Source organism: Ammospiza nelsoni, chromosome 3 (assembly GCF_027579445.1).
Source record: "Ammospiza nelsoni isolate bAmmNel1 chromosome 3, bAmmNel1.pri, whole genome shotgun sequence".
Taxonomy (NCBI): Eukaryota; Metazoa; Chordata; class Aves; order Passeriformes; family Passerellidae; genus Ammospiza; species Ammospiza nelsoni.
In genome coordinates, this window is record NC_080635.1 from 68,941,439 (window position 1) to 68,961,332 (window position 19,894).

At 36.9% G+C, this 19,894-nt stretch overlaps 1 protein-coding gene across 1 annotated transcript in view; it reads right to left on the bottom strand.

Annotated features, from left to right (window-relative positions):
* The window catches only part of SLC16A10 (solute carrier family 16 member 10), a 66,159-nt gene that overhangs the window by 22,580 nt on the left and 23,685 nt on the right, over positions 1-19,894 (bottom strand). The window contains exons 2-3 of the mRNA XM_059467807.1: positions 3,769-3,913; positions 239-677 (exon numbers count right to left, since the gene is read on the bottom strand). Of these exons, the coding sequence (XP_059323790.1) occupies positions 239-677; positions 3,769-3,913 (584 nt within the window). The remainder of the gene's footprint in view (positions 1-238; positions 678-3,768; positions 3,914-19,894) is intronic.

Consider the following 19,894-nt stretch of genomic DNA (forward strand, 5'->3'; position numbering starts at 1 on the left):
AAGTATTTTAAACCTTGCATTGAGACCAAAGAATAAAGATTTTATCTGGCTTAACTAATACTTCTGATTAAAGCACTCTTTTAATAAGACAACATCCAAATTAATTTTGTGTTTCTCCCCAACACAACCCGCAGTTTAAACCTGGCTTCCAATCACCAATTGCTTTCTTTAGCAATAACACAAAGGCAAGTATGTATAGTTTCAAACACATCACACCCAGGAAGAAATGTGCACTTACCAAGTGAACATAAGGCACAAAGTATCCAAAAAGTGCAGCAGGAATCCCTAATGCCCAGATCCGGTAGCTGAGAACTTTGAAAACGGAGAAATTGCAAATCTTTTTCGCAGGAGGTAATTTGAATTTTCCCTTCTTTCCTCCCTCCTTGTCTTTGGTGTTGGGAACAAGAGGTTTGTACGTAAATCCAGCCAGGAAGAGCACAAACATAAGGATGCAGAGGACCCTCAAGGTGTTGAAGAGGTCGACAGAGTCGAGGAGGACCCTGAGGAGGAAGGGCAGTGACACTGTGAACAGGCTGCTGCCCGCGGTGACAATGCCATTCACCAGGCCCAGGCGCTTCTTGAAGTAGTGCCCGAGGATGACCAGGGAGGGCTGGTAGGCAAAGGAGCAGCCACAGGCAAACACGATCCCGTAGGTGAAATACAGAGGTTCAATGGTGCTGTACCAAAAGAAAAGAACAAATCAGTGTTTGGTAAGGCAGTGGATGCTCATGCACCTGGAAGTGACAACAAAACAGCTTCTCAATCAATCAACACAACTCACTACTGTAAATAAGAGTTTGTATATACTTATAGTTGAATAGCACTGTATCAGCTTAATTCACCAACTACTCTATCTCCTTCCACTGAAAAATTTCACAGAATTTACTGAACAGGTAAAAAAATAAAAATTAAATTCAATTCTAATTACATCAAATAGTGTAGCTAAAAAAAGTTTTAAAAATCACTGTCAAGGCACATTAGCCAAATGTAAGTTCAACCATTGCTGGGTTTTTGGATTTTTTTTTTCCCAAAGAAAATTGTACTGTTTTGATTTACACATTTCTTCACTTTGCTAGCAGGTCAAATGTCATACTGAACTCTCCTCATGAACCCATAGAAATCAAGTAAACAATTTGTCATGAAAATAAAGTAACAAATGTGGCAAACATCATTAATAATGAAAAATAAAATATATAAATACTGACAAAATTTTGTAATGTAATATATTAATAAATTATAGACTCTTTAGGTATTAATTTTTTAGACAAATAGTCTCCTTTTGAATAAATACTTTAAATTCAGTGGTTTGGCACATATATTGAATATGCTAAGAAAGAACTAAAGAAAAATGTTAATAAGAAATGAAACATTTCATCTCATAGGAAGGTGGATCTTCATTATAAAGTTCACTATTATTACCATTTACTCTACAACTGAAACAAAGCAGAGCCATTTTAATTGATCACAAACATGTGACATGAATAAAAAGTTCTTGTGCAAGAAATGTTAAAAGTAGGAAGTAACAGCAGCAGTATAATTAATTAAATTAGTGCTGTAGTACTAGTTAGTGAAAGAAAACATTTTTTAACATTTAGATGGAGGCAGGGTGCAAGAAATTTTTATGAGTTTTCTGAGGTAGCACATGAGAGTTTATATAATTTTTTTAATGTTATGTTTACAATGAACCCTCACCTCTTGTTTTATCAGTTAACACCTGCATTTAAAGCACTTCTAGAAAACAGTTAATCTTTTTAACTCTTTAACTTTTTTTAAATGAGCATGAGTGCTTTACATAGTGCTTTTTGTGACAGGATGCAACCTGCCAGCACCCCTCTGTAAAAAAATAAGATACCACAAGCTCCCTATGCATGAACTTCTTAGGAAATAGTAATTGACTAATCAAGGTCTGACTCCAGGTACTGGTATTTATATATATAAATATTTATAGATATTTATATATAGAAATACCTATATATTTATTTATATTAGGTATTTATATATATAAATATTGTAGCGAAAAATAATTATTTGTGTAACATAATATTGTCACCTTCTATATTAAGCTATCAATTTCTGAAACTGATGATACACAACATAAGCCAGCAGAAACAACAAAAGGGGAAACACTTATTACCTTTATTAATGGAAAATAATCAGGAAAATAAAACCAGAAGTAACAAAATGAGAGGAGTAACATCATGCAGTGAAGACAGTGAACTTTTGCTTCCATATGTAAATTCACTCAAAGAGTCTGCAGCACAACATGCATATTAAAATATCATCCTGCATTATAAACACATCTTAATTTCCTAAGACAAAATTTATATTAAGAAATTGGAGCAATGCAAAAGCAGTAGATCATATGACATTTGCCTGCTTTACAGTATTTTACTTCCAGAACACTGGCTTTTGTATCTGAACTATGCTCCTTTAATGAACTGATAACATCACAGGCATAAATCATTTTAGTGTCAGTAACATAATGAAACACCAAGTATGCACATCAACCTGGCATGTACTCTTACAAGAATTCACCTCTCAAAGTGCTCTTCAAAGTTCAGTTAAGCTGAAATATTTTTAAAGCCTTTACAAAACAACTTGCTCTTGCGTGTCTCTTCTGTGCCCTTGTTCCACTGGGTATCAGACAAACCCAAGAATGATCTTTATCTAATGACAAGGGTGGTTTGGTATTCATCACTCAACATACTACTAGGTAGAAAGGAGGAAGAAAGACTTTTCCAAGACACATCTTCTAATTTTTTTGTTTAATAAAATTAATTAAGCCAAATATTTGCACCAGGATTAACCATTCAGATCACAGCAGCTCACATCCATCTGATTCAGAGTACGAGCACAGAAAAGACATTGACAAGTTTTTTGCCTGCATCAATACATTTGCACCTAAGTGGAAAGCTCTTCTGAATGTAGCTTGATTGTTCCTATACTTATTCTGCTAAGGGTGGGAACAAAAAAGGTCTCTGAAAATTAGCAGTAACTGGATTATTTCCCCACTACTTTTTACACTCTACCTTCACTAACAAATTTCTGACAGTGACTAAACTAAGTAAATTTCCTGTTTCCTCATCTTCTACAGGGTACATGCAACAAATGAGTCACTCTTTAATTCCTTAAGATTTACTCTGCAAAAGTTACATGCAAATGAAAAAAAACGAAAAGAAACACATAAATTAATTGTAAACTAGAAGAAAAAAATTCTAAAATTAATAAGTCTTAAGTATAGTCAATGCACCAAGGTTTTCTCTATCTCCATATTTGGCAATTGGACCAGTAAGAACAGAAGAAAACATCAAATTTCACTAGAATTTTAACAGCTTCCTGGAGGCTCTACTGTGTTTTTATCACCATTAAAACTTTCAAAAGAAAATTAAGGGGACAGGCCTGGAAGGGAAGACAACAACAATGTTTATGTACCTGTTACAACACAATGTACATCAAGCAAATATATAAAGTTTATCCTGGAAAATGCTGTTGATCTTATAGCACTAGTCTTGCTGTTGATATATTTATAAATAGTAGTTCCTGTTAAATAGGTACTCTTGTTTTTATTTATAAACAAAAGTATTTTAAAACTTATTAAGTTGAAAGTTTACAAGTCATAGTTTGAAAGACAAAACCAAACACAAAAACCACAAGTTTTCTAAAGATAATTTAAGGTAGCACTGTTTAACCCTTCTACTGATTAGATCAATATTACAACACTAAAAAATTTATAAAATACATTAAAAATTATGAATTTCAGTTTTTTACCTAACAAAAGAACTTGAAAGGAGTCCAACAAGCCCTACTGCAGCTCCAATAACAGCTACTTTCCGACAGCCAAACAGGTCTGTGAATATGCTGACTATTGGGGAGCAGAAGAAGACCATTCCCATGGAAAGAGAGCTCACCCATGCTGCAAAATAGAAAAGAAAAGACAACAGTTTAGAAGACAAAGTGATTTCAGCTTTCAGTTAATACTTGTTTTCACCTAGGGTTTTATGTTGCTGAACGAAAGTTGGGTAGCAATTGGGTAACTATTTTAAAAACATTTAACTACATCTTGAAATTTATTTACCTAACATGGTAAAAAAAACCCTAACAATTTATATAATCAACTAATTTAGATTTTATCAGCTCAAAGCATGCAATTAGCTTTTTTGTAGCTATTACTCCTACTTTTTTTTTTTTTTTCTTATAAGCACAAAAACATTTCTCTAGTAACTAACCTATTATTCAAACTGATGCCTAGGTCATTAAAGACACCTTTGAGGATTCATATTCATTCTGACATCAGTTCATTCATTTCACTTGACTTCATGCTAGACCTTAAACAGGTACATTAGCTGAAAAAAGAGTAATAATTTTTAAACTTCATTACTAGATGTAGATCATACTGAACATCAATAAGGAGTAATCAATAGGCTTTCAGACTGTAATAGGAATGTGATTTTACTTTAGACAAAAACTTGAGTTACTAAAACCTCTTTCATATATATAATGGGAAAATTTCACTACTTTTGATACTGCTTGAGCTTTATAGACATTGTGAAAACTGTACTCGGTTTATTAGATCATTCAGATTCGATTCAGGTGAGTCCACTATAGTTTCAGCCACAAGTGGGGTTTTTTAGCACAGCTAGTAGTTACAACTAATATGTTTGATATATATAGTCATGTATATATTGGAAATGTCCCCACCAATAGGGGGGGGAAAAAATTGTCTAAACAATAAGTGGAAAAAGTTGCTAATTCAAAATGAATTGGAAAAAATATTTTATCTTCATTTTGAATTATACAGAAAACAGGACAACTCTTTCAACCTGAAAGAGTTTTAAATTTGTGTAGCTGGAATTTTGTTTAGAATATCTTTCCTAAAGACATAGTTAGATAAACAATTGTGATTCAGTGATGAAGCCAAAAAAATCATCTGGAAAAGCTTATAACCACAAGACCAAATAAAGTGTATTTGCAAGTAGATCTACCACTACCAAGGCTTAGGAGATGAGTTGCTGAAGTGCCAGGGAGCCCTATACATTGACTGAGACCTCATCGTGCAAGGCACTAACGACAAAAAAAAGAAACCAACAAGCAAAAACTTGTTTCTTCCAAGAACTTACAATGCAAATGAAAGACAAGAGAGTAGATAGCTACAGATAACCAGAAACGAGTACAAGAAACAAAACCTTTATTTTAGGTCAAACAATGCTTTCAACAAGCCATGGCCTAACTGTCTAGGGAAGGGAGGGAGGGATGTGTGTCACAGGGATTTTTTGATCATGTGATAAAATAATAGAGTTTCAAGGCACAATCTAAGGCTGATGTGCTTTTATGCCCATTTCCTGTGTAGGGCTACCCCATATATGATGCCCTGCTGCCTTGCACCTCTGCAGCAAAATCTCAAACTGTACAAAGGGACAGCACAAGAGATTAGGAAGAACAAAGACCCCATGACATTGCCTGAACAGCAAAGACCAAGTTTATGAAAAGTCTAGTTCCCTGCAGTAGGGGAAAGCTCAAGAGCACCTTGGGTGTGGCAGGACACAACTCCTCTGAGATCTGTCGCCTATTACAGCCCCAATGGCTACTGATGGGACAAGACATTACACAAACCACAGTTTGTAGGCAGGAGTAAGGGAGATGTTCTCACACAGCCTGGAGACCAGGCAGTTACAAAGCTTCTAAGAAGTCCAACTTCTACAAGACTTCTCATCCTTATCTTTCCCAGAGTGAGCCTGCAGTTTTACTGTTCAAAGGAAACTGCAAACACCAGGGGACAGAATGTCCATTTCAGCCTATCACCCTCCCAAATAAATGGTTACACCACCATGAACAGTCCTCAGCACCTCTGCATGATTTGCAGGGCAGCACTAGGAATCAGAGTCCCCCTCTGCAAGGCCAAGAGGCAGCTAAGCCTTGAGAAGCATCCGTCACAAGTTTCACATGGTATGAAGGTACAAGGAAGGGCTGAACCACCTGTCACCCTGCCTGTCCAGGTACAAAAAGATTAAAAGGCAACAGACAGGAGACAAGCCCACCAGGGATAACTGGTTTGGAGAATTCAATCTCACATGGCCCCCATTCATGGAGGCAAAACCAACAAAGAAAGTGGGCACCTAAAACTGAGCTTAAGTAGCTTGCATAAAGTAACTGACTAAATTACTTTAGAGCTACAGGCTGTGATTTTATTTCCATTCTTCTTAGTGAAGTCCAGGTTTACAGTGTATTTTTATGGCCTATACAGCTAATAAAATCATTGGAATATAAAAGGCTGAAGACATTCAGCTCAAATTAAACTAACATTGATTTTGTCTCTTTGTGCTTCCAGGCACTCATGAAAAAACTATGCCTTTTTCATCACTTGATTCTCTTTTTTTATTACAATAATGACGGGGCAGAGTCTAAAAGAGAAAGTTTCCACTGGTTTTCAACACAACAGACAGTTAAGATAAATGATGATGCCTTATCTGAAGCATTTCAGAATGGAATGTTCATGTGGGAATAAGTCCCACTGCAGAAGTGGGAGACCATTTATCTACCTAACGAAAACTGGAGCCCTTCAAATTACTGCTTCAGGTTAGTAAGTTGCTCTCATTAATCTACAGAAATGTAGTTTAGAGATGTGGTTGACATGTTTTGTATGAACAGCTTTATTATCTATTGAAAAGAATATTCCTGAAGTTAAACTTCACCTCTATACATAGATCAAAAAAATGTACTGCCATCTTCCTTTGTGAAGAAACCTTGCACCAAAAATAAACATAACAGTACATGAGCAAACCTTTAAATGCCCTAATGCAAATAATTCTTGCTGTGATATCTTCATTCTATAAAGAAATTTTTGGCTTTTAAATATATTCAGTAGATCCAAGTAATTTTTGATCTCACTTCATTTAAGTAAGTTTTCAAGCACCCTTATACTTTTTCATGCAGTATGAAAAATGTACATTGAATTGTCTTCCACACTTTTTCGAACAGATATTACAACTGTCCTAAGTAATACAAAAAATTACAAGTGCAGCTTGCCAGAATGCTGAGAGCTCTCTAGAGCAGTTATTACATATTAATTAAAGTATTTCTCCTCCAGGCTACTGGCTGCCTCCCTGGCACAAGCTGGCCATACTCCAGAGCTGCTAATTCAGATACTAATACAGCACCTAATTGCTACATATAACTGTATTCATATTCATACACAAAACATTTTGATTGCTATAGAAGAAAACCTATTTCTACTTTAAGGACTTAAATATTCCTTAAGGCACTGAAAGTTAAGAATTAACTCCTCAAAACATGTAATTTTCTGTGGATTTAACAATTCCCAGGCTTCCCTAGAAGATGGAAAAGTAGTCATCCTTAAGATAAAAGTATCAGACCAGAGAGCACCTGTACTGAAAAGTCTGTTTGTTCTGTGCCAGTGAAACACACAATGGATTACAAAACCCCAAAGTTTCACTATAACTAGAATTATTCAAACATGAAAGTCACAGCTACGTGTTCTTTCCTGATCAGTTCACTGAAAATCTGAAGATATATTCTGATATTTCTTTAATTATTTTCTCTGTTCAAAAGTCTACAGCAATGCAATTATACTATGTACTCCAAAATTATGCTGCTGTTCTACCATGACTCTTTAAAAATTAAATAACTATTATTTTAAATAGTGCCTTTACTATAAATATAGTATCTAATATCTGAGCACTCTCAGAATTATTCCCACTGTCACAGTTAGATTACACAATGAATATTTATCTACCAAATTATAAACCAAGCTATTAAATATTTTAGTTCACTTTTTTAGAGTCAAGCACTAGGATTTACAGGACAACAAAAAAGAAAACATCATTATCATGTTCTATTGGAATGCTTTATCATGCACAAATTTAAATAAAGGCTACTTGTCCAAAACCTTCTTGTTTAAAACCATTTTTTTCTAAGAATTACAATAAGGAACTTAGCAGTTTTATCCTCAAGTGCCTTACAAGTGTTTGGCACAACACAGTAGTAACACCCTTCATTCTTTAACAAGCTTCAAGATGGTGGTTTTTTTTAATATTTTCCCTTGAGATTGTTCTGGTTGAGAAAGAGAACAAAATGCTGCTGTCTAGAAGACAAGCAATGTGGGGCAAGAAAAATAAAGGCACTTAGTAACTTCTAAAAGCTCAATAAGCTTGAATAATATTTAGCTTTCACTAAGTTATTAGTTACAATTTATGCAAGCATAAGGAAGCCTGTATGTACTCTCCCAGCCTCAAACCACTAACAGCTGAGAGACTTCTTAAGCCTATTATTATTTGTTTTTCTTTATACATAAATTTGGACATTACTTCTTTTTCCACTGCATTTTTCAATATTCTGGCAATTTCTCCTCCATGAACGGCCAAACTTCCTTGGAACACTGGTGTATTTTCAGCTTCCACAACTTCTTACAGCAAAAAACTCCATAATTTAAATATGGAATGGGTAAAAGATCCATACTTCTATTATGGCCATTTACACAGATATTCTCTTCAGCAAAGCATAAGATTGACTGCCATAAAAAGATTTGTTATGAGAATAGTTTGGAAATTTGAGAGATCCTGTTCTGGAGGAAACAAAAGTGGTTGTTGAAAGTTATTTATGGAAATAATTTGCGTGTCTCCAGCTAGTATTAATAATTCCTTGCCTGTTAAATCACATTTACATGGCATTTAATTTTTAAAACAACAAGATAATTGCAAAGCCATGTAGATCAAAGATTGATTTAGCCCAGAATCCTGTTTCTCACCACCACAAAGTACTTAGACAAAGACCTCTGGATAAAGGGCTAGCATGCTTTTCCCTGCTACATCCTTCCAAGATCCAGCAACAAGCAGCTTAGGAACCGCCTAAGCAGAGTGCTGCATCTAACAACGCAACAGGAACATTCAGTTCCATCAATATTATTTTGGCTTCCCTGCCTTTGTTGTAATCAGTTACAGAACATGCTCAGGGCACCAGCACCACATTAGAAATAACTCCCCTTGGCTTTGAACTTACTCATATTTAATTCCTCCACTATAAGAAACAAGAATTAATCATCCCTGCTGAAGTTCCTCTTGAAACCCATGATTTTATGTGCCCTAATCAGATCCGTTTATACTAATTTCTTCTCCAAAATGAAGCAACTTTTTGATTCAGTCTGTCTTTGTACAGAAGATGTACTTTGCCCCTTTATATTGAGTACATCCCACTGTTTCTGAGACCAGGTAGCCAGAATTGCATGCTTATTATGCAATAACTTATGTAATAATAAGTTTCTTTATTTCCCAGTCTCTTTGTTCTAATTATACTGCCTTGTTTCTCCATCTTTTTGTTCTTTATGTATTGCAGCTACTTCTGAGTAAATATGTTTATAAAACTATCCATTACCTTATTTTCCTACAAATGCTTATGATGTCTGAAGGTGCAGACACCTTTTTTTTACCACTCATTTGGATTACCTTTCTCCTCATGAGACACATACATAAGCTGAATTTAATCTGCCATATTAATCACCCAGCAGTAACAGAAGAACACAGCAAGTCTAGTGGTCAGCCACCAACACACTGAGGACACAACAGAGTTTGAAGACACACCAGAGTTTGGATTTGTTCAGCATGCAGAAGACACACAGCTCAAAAAGAATCTAATCAGTGTCTGCAGGTATCTAACAGGTGATTATTACAGATATAAAGCTGTCTTCTTTTCAGTCATGTACAGCAATGGGACAAAACCCCAACTGAAACTGCAACAAAGGATATTCCAATTAGATGTCATGAAAATTTTCACCATAAAGTTAATCAAACTTTAGAAAGTGTGACCCAAAAATGTAGTGGAAATTCCTTTCTTGGATGTATTTAAAACTTGACTGGACAACACTGAATAACTCAGATCTAGCTGATCTAACTCAGAGGTTCAATATATTTTAACTTGCTGGCCTTGAGTGAAGGGTGTCAGACCAGATAACCAGAGTTATTCCATATAATTTATGGAACAGTACTGTTCTAAATTCCTGCTTCTTGAAAAACTGAATTCTGAAGATCATGTTAAACATCAGCAGTTCTTCAGAAAAAAAAAAAAAAAAAAAGGAAAAGGTTGGCAATATAAATTCCTTCAGGTAAAAAAAAAAAAAAACACCAAAAACCTAGTCATGGGAATAAAACTGTTTGTCCCCTAAAAATAGGAGGGAGTTGAGGGTATCCTTGAATTGTAAACCAAATAGATCCTAACAAGCAAATCACATGAGACCTATTATTAAAATTAGAGATGTAAAATTCATTGCTTAGAACTACTGTATCTCCCTCCTATGATGCAATTTTTCCATCGGTATTGTTTTATTCTTTTTGCCTTGTGTCCAGAAGCACTGGGTTATCCTCTGCCTAAGGCACTCCAGATACATTCTCTTTTATCCACTTCTTTTTTTTCTTCAGAGAAAGCCAGCAATTTCCAAAAGAGGGAATTGCTCAGCAGATATTAGTTACCTAACATCAACACAACCATTGGACCCAACAAATATTCCAATATCCTCTGAGAGCCTCTGTAGGTCAGCCTCCTGGAAATTGCCACCCCATTTTTATCTAACCTATCACTACCCAAAGACAACATCAAATACCTTGTGCTACATGTTTTGCTTACACCTGCCTGTGAAAATTGTTCCAGAATCTGCTCAGTAAATTCTCATGAATTGTGAGGAATTTCATTAGTTGTGGATGCAAAAGGGAGAGCAATTTGTTTCCACACTGCCACTCCTATTATTGAGTAATCCACAGATCCCAGAACAGTATGTCAGTGCAAAAGGAAAGCAGATGTTAAAATGCATGTACAGACACACTTAGAATCCCTACTGTCAAAAAAGTCCTCTGCTTCTTCTATCCAAAAGCGAACTGCTGATCCCATTAGAGAAAGTATGTGTTTAAGGACTAAAAATAAATTTATGACATAATGCTACCACAGGAAGTATCCTATACTCTGAACTCAGGTTACATGACTGCAGCTTCCAGTTTGCTTACTTTCCCATGTTTAGTTTGCAGACGTCTGAGCTAGGCTCTCCCTTAAAGCAATACTATAAAGAAAAAAATTTTTTTATTCTAAATTAAGCAGAAATTAATTTAATTAATTAAGCAGAAATACTTTGGTCAAAGATAATTGAGTGCAAAGAAGTACCAACTCTTTTGGATACCAAGCCGATCTTGCACATGCTTTGGAAATCAGAATTATCTGTAAAGGATCTAGTCAGATTTCCATAACACACTCAGATCATGGTCAACACATGAAGATTTATGAACCAGGATTTAATGGAAGTATCCAACAGGAATACAAGGCATTGGGGGGTTTCCTCACAACGTTCTTTTTTTCTTGTCCCTGAGGAAAAAACCTTTTATTGAATAACCTTATTACTGAAAAATACTGGTTGTTACCATGCATCTGAATCCAATAATTGAATATTAGTCACTGAATCCCTATAAAGAGACCTTTCAACAGACACCTTGTTTCCATATCACAAAGCATGAAAGCACAACCTCTGCTTTCAGGTCATTATCAGGTAGTTTGAATTAGTTTATTCTGAATGAAAGACTGAACACTCCCAGATTTTGCCAATAGCTGTAAGCTCTCCTGTGTTTATGTATAGCATCTCTTCAGTGTATTGCCTCTTGACCATCCAAAATGCTTCTTCAGGTTCGTGTATGCCATGTTGAACTTAATGCAAGAAGGTGGAAGGAAGCATAAACTTGCCAACATGTTGTAACATTGCTGTGCAAGCAAAGCAAGCTTGTTGGTGTAAAAAACAAAACCAAACATTCTGTCAAGTCAAATCATAGGCTTATTTCTTTAAAGGCTTTTTACACTATATTCTTTCATATGATGTGTGACAGATACACCAGCAAGTGCCAAAGAGTCACACATATCCCTAATACAGTGAGCCTCACCAACCTTCCCACTTATCAGAATTGGACTAGACTAATTTCACCCTCTGTGAAAGTAACGACATGACAAAATCAGAATTTCTACTAATTCCTTGTGTGCATAAGCAGCAGGAAAACAGAACAGTGGAAAAAAAAAAAAAAAGAGTATTCATATACTGACAAAACATCCCACACTACTGCAACTAGCCAATTATTTAAGTACCTTCTGATTTACACTTTCTGTATTAACACAAGTTTAGGCAGAGTGTTGTAGCTTTATTTTTTTTCTTGTTTGCTTCCCCTTTAACAAAAGGGATAGTAATGGTGAACGCAAACCAAGTTCCATGGGAACCTATCACAAAATCCCGCCTACCATGGGAAGCTATCACAAAATTTTCACAAACAACAGGGGAGAAAATATAAACCTGAAACAGTTAAAAATGTACTTATAGGCCAACAATTCTTAGTACTAGAGAAACTGCAACTCTTCTACATATTTTGAAAAGCTAGATGAAAATAAACAAATGCTTAAGTTAGCAGAAGCTAAAACAAAAGCTCAAAAGCATAGGGTTAGACAAAATATTGCTGCTAGAGATTTTAAGTGTTAAGCCTTCAGGAATCTTTAAAGGAAGGTTGAAGTAAATCATTAACAGAAAAACACGTGCATTTGAGTTTCATAGCAAACTGAGCTTGACCTTTGACACTTAATAAAGTCTGAAAATGCTGTGGTAGGAAGAATAAACAAGGAACAAATCGATAAGAAATGGCTGTAACCACTTGTTTTTCCATTTAGGAGTCATACTAGAATGTTTTCTGCTGAGACTCTTTTCAAAGTACAATGTAATCACATTTTTAACTAACAGCCTAAAAAATTGAGCTCCAGAACTGATTTCTAGGCACATTTTTATCTTTCCTTTCCTCCTCTCAAATTAGCACTGGTTTGTTTGTTCATTTTTTTTTAAATTCCAAACAACTGAAGGCCAAGAATCATGTTCTGTTTTGATTTAGGATCAGTAATTTTCTGCATAAGGAAGTAGTAGCTATTAACTTCAAAGAAGATACTCTGATTTTTCCAGATTTAATCCTTACTGCTCTCCCAACCAACAGCTGTATACATTCCAAACTTATCTGCAACCAAACATTATACAATGGTCTGGTGTTTTAGAGCTATAGCATAGATTAAAACTCAAGATTCAAATTCCTAAACTCTTAATGGGGCTAGTCTTCTTTCTTTCCCTCACCTCACTTGCACTGGGGCAAGACGTGCAAATCAAGGTTGCCCTTTAACTGACATGGGCATTCATTTCACTTCTACAGTAAATCCTTGTGAGACCATGAAGATAAAAGCAGCATGGTAAAGAAATCTTACTTCGCAAGTACGTTTGGTTCACTATTGGAAGTTCAGGAGGACAGACTGCCACCAAGCAACTCACAAACTAACTCTGACTTTTCACATTAAAAGATCCTTCTGAGCCTCTCAGGATTGGCTAAAAGACCCCAGTACGTGTCAGTACCTTCAGTTGGACAGATTCTAACAGCTTTGCTTCCCTGATTCCATCAATGTAGTCCCCTTATGTTCTGTACATCCCTAGAAAATAATCAAACTTTAGGTTTTCAATCCCTACTCTTAAGGCTCAAACTGTTATCTAAAAGATATTCCCATGTTACAAACTAGCCTTTTCCACCCTCCACCCCAAAGCAGCCATCAGCCAGTAGGCATTTTAAGCAAGGGACAGACTAGTTACCATAGAGGAAAAGGTAGAATAACAAAACTCTATTATGCAGATCAAATAAAACAGAAAAACAAGCGACTTTAGGGCAAATCATTTAGTTGCTGCAAAAAGTAAGTATTTTTCAAGGTAAGATCTGATTGTTTAACTTACACCTGCTTCAGAGGGGAATCTGCATTTGCACAGAAACAACAGTGCCTATTTTGCAACATGACTTTACAAACCAAAAACCAGACAAATGCCTGCATTTAATAATACAAGTACAAACTCTGAACTACACAGCAAATTTCTGTCTTCGGCCTTATAACACTATTTTGTGGTATTGTTATGTGGAAAGCACATTTGACTTTAAAGCCAGGAACCTTCAGGTGAAGTGAGATGACAATTAAAAAGTTCAGTATGTGTTCTTCATAAATAATGCTTTCTTGTTTTTCCAGATAATTTTAGCAATCCTATCACAAATACAATGCCAAGTCAATACAAAAGTCCAAAACTGGATTATTTTTAAGCAACACTAAGAGTTGGATATTGTTTTCACAGGCTGAAGTAAAAAAGGGGACTTCCATACATTTAATTTTCTTTTACCCACCATCTCCTACTCTCCTCCCTTCAAGCACAGAAAACTTAAGACAAACAACAGGGGCACCTTAAGTTTCTGGACAGCAAGCAAATGAATTAAAGTAACCTCCCTTTCAGAGGATTAATAGTGAGAGGAAATCATTTGCATGGAAAGCTTGATAAGAGCAGACAGCACGTGTGAAGGAATAAATCTTTATGTCAGCGTGTGCCCTTTATATCAGTTACACTCACGTGCACTCTAACCCTTGCAACCAAGTGAACCAGCCACTGTTAACTCTTGACCTTGTTCTTCTCTCTCACTCCCATGCAAAATTTTTAAGTCTGCCAATATGACTCACTGGGACAATAAACTATTTCTCATTAACTTAATACCCAGCTACCCAGGACTTCCAGCAATCCAAAAGGCCAGGTTGCCATTCATCTAGAAAACTTGAACAACTTGCTACACTGCACACACAGTGAGTATTTTTATCTTAGCTAAGCAGCTGGATGTGACTTGCTGTGTAGGTCAGCCTGACAGATACAGGACACGTACAATACAGCTTGTTGAGGTACTCAGCAGATTTAGAGCTCACACCTGCATATTTTTGGTTATTATGAACAACAAAGGATTTTGAGTGGTGTCTCAACATTGCAAATATCACAGGTTGCAGTTATAATCTGGATGATATTTACAGTTAGTAAAGCACAAAAATTTTTTAAACAAAATGCTTTCCGATAAGCTGTTGAACCAAGACACCCTTCCCCAAGACAGAACATACTGTCCAAACCCTATTTTCTCGGCCTTAAGTCAAACCAATGGGCAGGAACTTGGGAGAGTCACTTTTTATCAATCTTTAATGTTTGTTTTTCTTTCCAAGGAAGGTGGAAGAGATAGGAAAGGAGAGTTTGTACACCTACTGCTGAGAAAGGCAGCATGGATTGAGCACCTACCACAGAGGGACTTGCTCTTATAATGCCAGCATGCCCTGGGGCTGTAAGATATTTGTATTTCTAAACATGCTACTTTCCCCTAGTTAAAAACAAGCCACAAACCAGAAGTGGTTTCTCAAAACAGTGGTTCCCAAACTTGCTTCCCAGGAGGTAGCAGGAGGAGCTGCAGCTGTAGATTCACCCTGTGCTCCCAGAGCCGGCAATGCCATCCTGGTATCCAAAATGATTACTTCCAGATTAAAGAACTGACTCCCTAAAATGCCATGGGGTTCTATGGGCATCCCAGCATGGCATTAGGGGAATTGGAACTACATGGTGTTTAAGCTTCCTTCCAACTCAAAGTATGCTACAGTTCTCTGATAAAAATGGTTTGGGATTGGGTTTTTCCTTAAGAAACACTACTGAGAAGCATGAAAGGAAACACTCCCTAAAATCTATTTTAAAGGAGCACCATACTTATTTCAAGCTAATAATCTAGAGCTGAACATTTCTATTTGTGGTGGATTAATCTTGGTTAGACATCAGGCACCTACCAAGCCATTCTAGAACTCCCCTCCTCAGCTCAGGACAGAGGAGAGAAAATAACTAAAGGCTCATGGGTTGACATCAAAGACGAGGAGATCAGTCACCAATTACAGTCATGGGCAAAACAGGCTCAGCTTAGGGAAATGAGTTTAATTTGTTACCAATCAAATCAGATTAATGAAAAATAAAACCTAATCCTAAAATATACATTCCCCTTCCTCCTGGGCTCAATTTCATTCCCAAATTCTCTACCTCTTCCCTTCAGTGGCACAGAGGTACTGAGAATGGGGGTTGCAGAGAGTTCATCACATGCTGTCTCTGCTGCTCCTTCCTCCTCACACTCTTCCCCTGCTCCACCATGGGATTCCTTCCACAGGGGACTGTCCTCCACTAACTCCTCCAGTACAAATTCTTCCCATGCCCAGCAGTTCTTCCTGAACTGCTGTGCAGACCCCTACAACATTTTTCACATATGAGAGTCCTCTTTAGCATTAGAGGTTCTCTCCTATTCTGTATTGTATTACTTTCCAAAAATTATATAGTTATGCCTAAGACATCAAATCAGCTCTGAAAATACTGAGTATCCTTACAAATTAAATACTTTGGTGAGTTTTTGTATAGATAAAATCCCATCAAAGATAAGGGAGTAATAATGCCTATATAAAAAATAAAAATTGTGTATAAACAATCATAACTGGAATAAATTTGTTGTTTTAGTCAAGAACCATATCTTTCTAGTCCAATAATGCTTGTACTACATTGCTTATTCTTTGACTGTGCATCCACCTACTAGCAATTCTTTACCCAAACTGTGGTTAAAAAAACCCAAGAACACCACAACACATACCAGTCCATCAAATTTTGGTTAGGGTTACAATCTTCTGAAGATTGTTTTAAAGAAAAAAAATAGTTTTGCTTGATAAAGATCACACTATCTTAGTAATAAAACTGATGTTTTTACTGACTATTTTGCTGTATTCTGGAAAAAAAAAATCAGAAGTCCAAAGCTCTTATTTATAAAATAAGTAGGTAAAACAACACAAAACTGAGCCAATCATACTGCTGGTTCTTTTCCTCCCCTTTTTTCACCAATACCTTTAGCTCTTCAAGCTTCTGGATGCCTGTTTTAAAAAGACTCTGTACCCGCCATGAGCAAACAAATGAGCACACAGTGTCCAGTATAATTTTTTTTTTAAGTCCTGGATTAAAACTTTGTTTATTTCTTCCTTAATGTAAGCTGGCTTGGTGTTTGGGGTTTTTTTTAAGAGAAACTATAAAATTTAGTCAAGGAATCAGATGTCTCCTTCAAATATCTGATGGAAATTGGAAGATCTTAGGAAGTTTCAATGCCCTACTCCTTTACTGCTCACTAGAAAAACTTTTTGTTTGTTGAAAAGAAGCCTAAAAACACCACTCTTCCTAGAAACTAGCAGTCTTGCTTAAGTGGGCAAACATTAAATACTTTCTTGCAATGACAAAGCCATTTTTCTTCTGTCAAAAGCAAGAACTGGTACATGAACTGTACAGATTTTTTTCCAGTTATTATGCATACTAGCACATTACCAAACAGTATAACAGTTATCACAAAAGACAAGCACCCAATTATTTCTGCTGAAGGCTCAATCTCCATGCAATAACATTTGACTCTGATATCTTAGAATCACTGCGTTTTACACATGTTCTATTTTATCAGCTTCCTACCTAAGCACTAAGTAGCTCAGCTACTACCACCATTTCTACAAACACATTTACTTCAGTGCTATTTCCAGAACTCTATCAATTAAGGAATTATGCCAACAATTTTCCACCTATGCAGTTTAACTCCCTATGAGTAAGTGAACTATTATTCTCTTTTTTCTGATTTTAGGAGAAAGGAAGCAGTAAAAATAACATTAAGCCTAACAAAAGTACTATTACAACAGTAACTGTCATTAGATAATGTGTATACAGTTAGATCAACATTAATAACACATATACAATATATACGTTCACATTTCATACAAAAGAAAAAGTCTCACTCTTATAATGATCTAAAAAGCATAAGACATAGGGCTTCTTTCACTAACCACTAAATTACAGTTTGTGAAAGAAGAAAAGGGCAGAAAAAGCAACAGAACAAGAAAAGGGGTGTTAAGTGTATTACATGCAAGTTCCTGAACAAAGATTTTGACCCCTGCTGCTCATGGAGTACAACTCTACTGAGCTTGGCCAAGGGCTGCTGCCAGCCCCACGAGTGACCTCAGCAGGTTGTGTCTTGTGTGGAGCTCCTGCTGCTCAGTGCTGGGCTATGCAGTGCAGGATTGGCTGCAGGCACACAGGGGCACAGAGAGGCAGTGGCAGGACAGAGAACCCAAAGAGCATCCTTCTTCCAGGAGCCTTCATCCCTGACAGCTCCAGCCTGTCTCCATGCCCCAAGGAGCACTGGGGTGAAGGCAGGGAGGGAACCCAAGGCACAGGCCCAGAAGAGGGGACACTCTGGCCTGTTCTCCTTGGTCTGTCCCTCCCAGGAGGGCCTGAGCCCCCATGGCCAGGTGAGCCCATGACAGGGCACTTTCAGAACCAAGGGAGAGTACTGACCTGGGTCATGGGACACACTGGGGGAGAAAAGCATTTCAGGATTACACAATTAACTTAGGGGATGTTTATGGGAGGAACCAGGGAGATGTTTAGGGGTTTGGGGGAGGAACAAGTGTGGAAAAGTAAGAATTATGAGGGAGTAAAAAGCATTGCCCATACGTGAGCAGTTTGCTGGCTGTATGGTCATCTCAGCACACCCTGCCCCTGCCAAGCACAGCCTGTCCTGTCTTCCTGTCTGCTTGCTAAATTCCCATTTAAACTTCTCCTGGTAAAGGCATCTGTGTTCATATCTGAGTGTCTGAAACCAGCAGGAAGGACCCACATTGCAAAGATGCATACATATGTTATAAACAGAGATAGACACACATTCACACTACCAGAACCCCATTCTGTTCAGCTAGAGAGGGGAGTGGGATGTCACCAGTAGTGCTGTGTTCATGTGAATGGTTGGAGCGCCTGCCAGTTAATCTGTACATGTGTACATGTGGTGTGCATGTGCACTGTGTGACACAAAGCTGCAGCAACTTCACTGCTCTCAGGCTGTCACATCTGGCCTGGGATTTTCCAAAAATTTAGAACCAAAGAAAAAAATTATAGCCCTACTTGAAATACGCTAGTCCTCCCCTTCTGGTCTAAGTTTGTATTTCCAGAAAGTTGCACTTGTCACACAACACAATTAGTTCTTTCTTACACCAGTCAATGAAAAGCTAGTGACATAGCAAAGCTCAGCAGAGCTGGCTAAACAAGACATTTTCAATTCTGAAAGCCCAGTTTTAATTCCACCATCTTAGCAAAGGAGTTTTCATGTACAGTGTCCACTTGGCAACAGGTTTGTCCTCCTGAAGAGCCAACTGTAGCACTTACTCCCAGCCACTATAGAGTTAACTCAGGTGTCATCAGGAGCTCTGAATTGTGTCAGAGGGTAAGAAGGCATTGTACAAAAATCCTGCTGGAGATATCCCTGTCAGATAAATTCACTAGTAGCTTTTAGCTGATAAAAAGAACATTATTCCATCATAAGGAATACCTCTGGGAAGCCCTGCACTTCCTCCCAAAGACAGCACAGCATAAGAGTTGCTAGGACAGGACACTTTCCTTGCAGCAACTGGAATACAAGTTACAGAGCTCAGCAGCTGTTCTAAACTTCCATGAAGTCCAAATGTCTTCACAGAAAAAAAAAAAAAAAAAACCAAAAAAGAAAAAAAACCCACCCCACCACCCCCAGACTTTCATGCCTGATCCCTAAACAGAAATATGGAAATTTGTTGTGCATAGCTTGACCTTGATAGCATAACATAATGTAAATTAGTAATCAATTACTTTTACTAGTAGGTAAAAGTAATCAAATAACATGAATTATTAGCATGCCTGCTCTTGAGTAGTGTAGGAGAATTTTCAAGTAAAACTGCAAACACACGTATCAACCCAACAGACTGCACAAGTAATTAACTGCTGGGAGTGCAGACAGCAAAATAACAGTGCCCGTTCTTTAATTATTCTAAAATTATTAAAAAGTAAACTATAGCAGGCATGTTTCTTTAGCTAAAGTGTTTCAAAGAAAAGCTGTTGACATTCACCATCCCCCAGCCAGCCCAAAGTAAACAAAGAATCAAAAGGCCTGACTGGTTCCAATTCAGGGTGCAGACTAGAGTG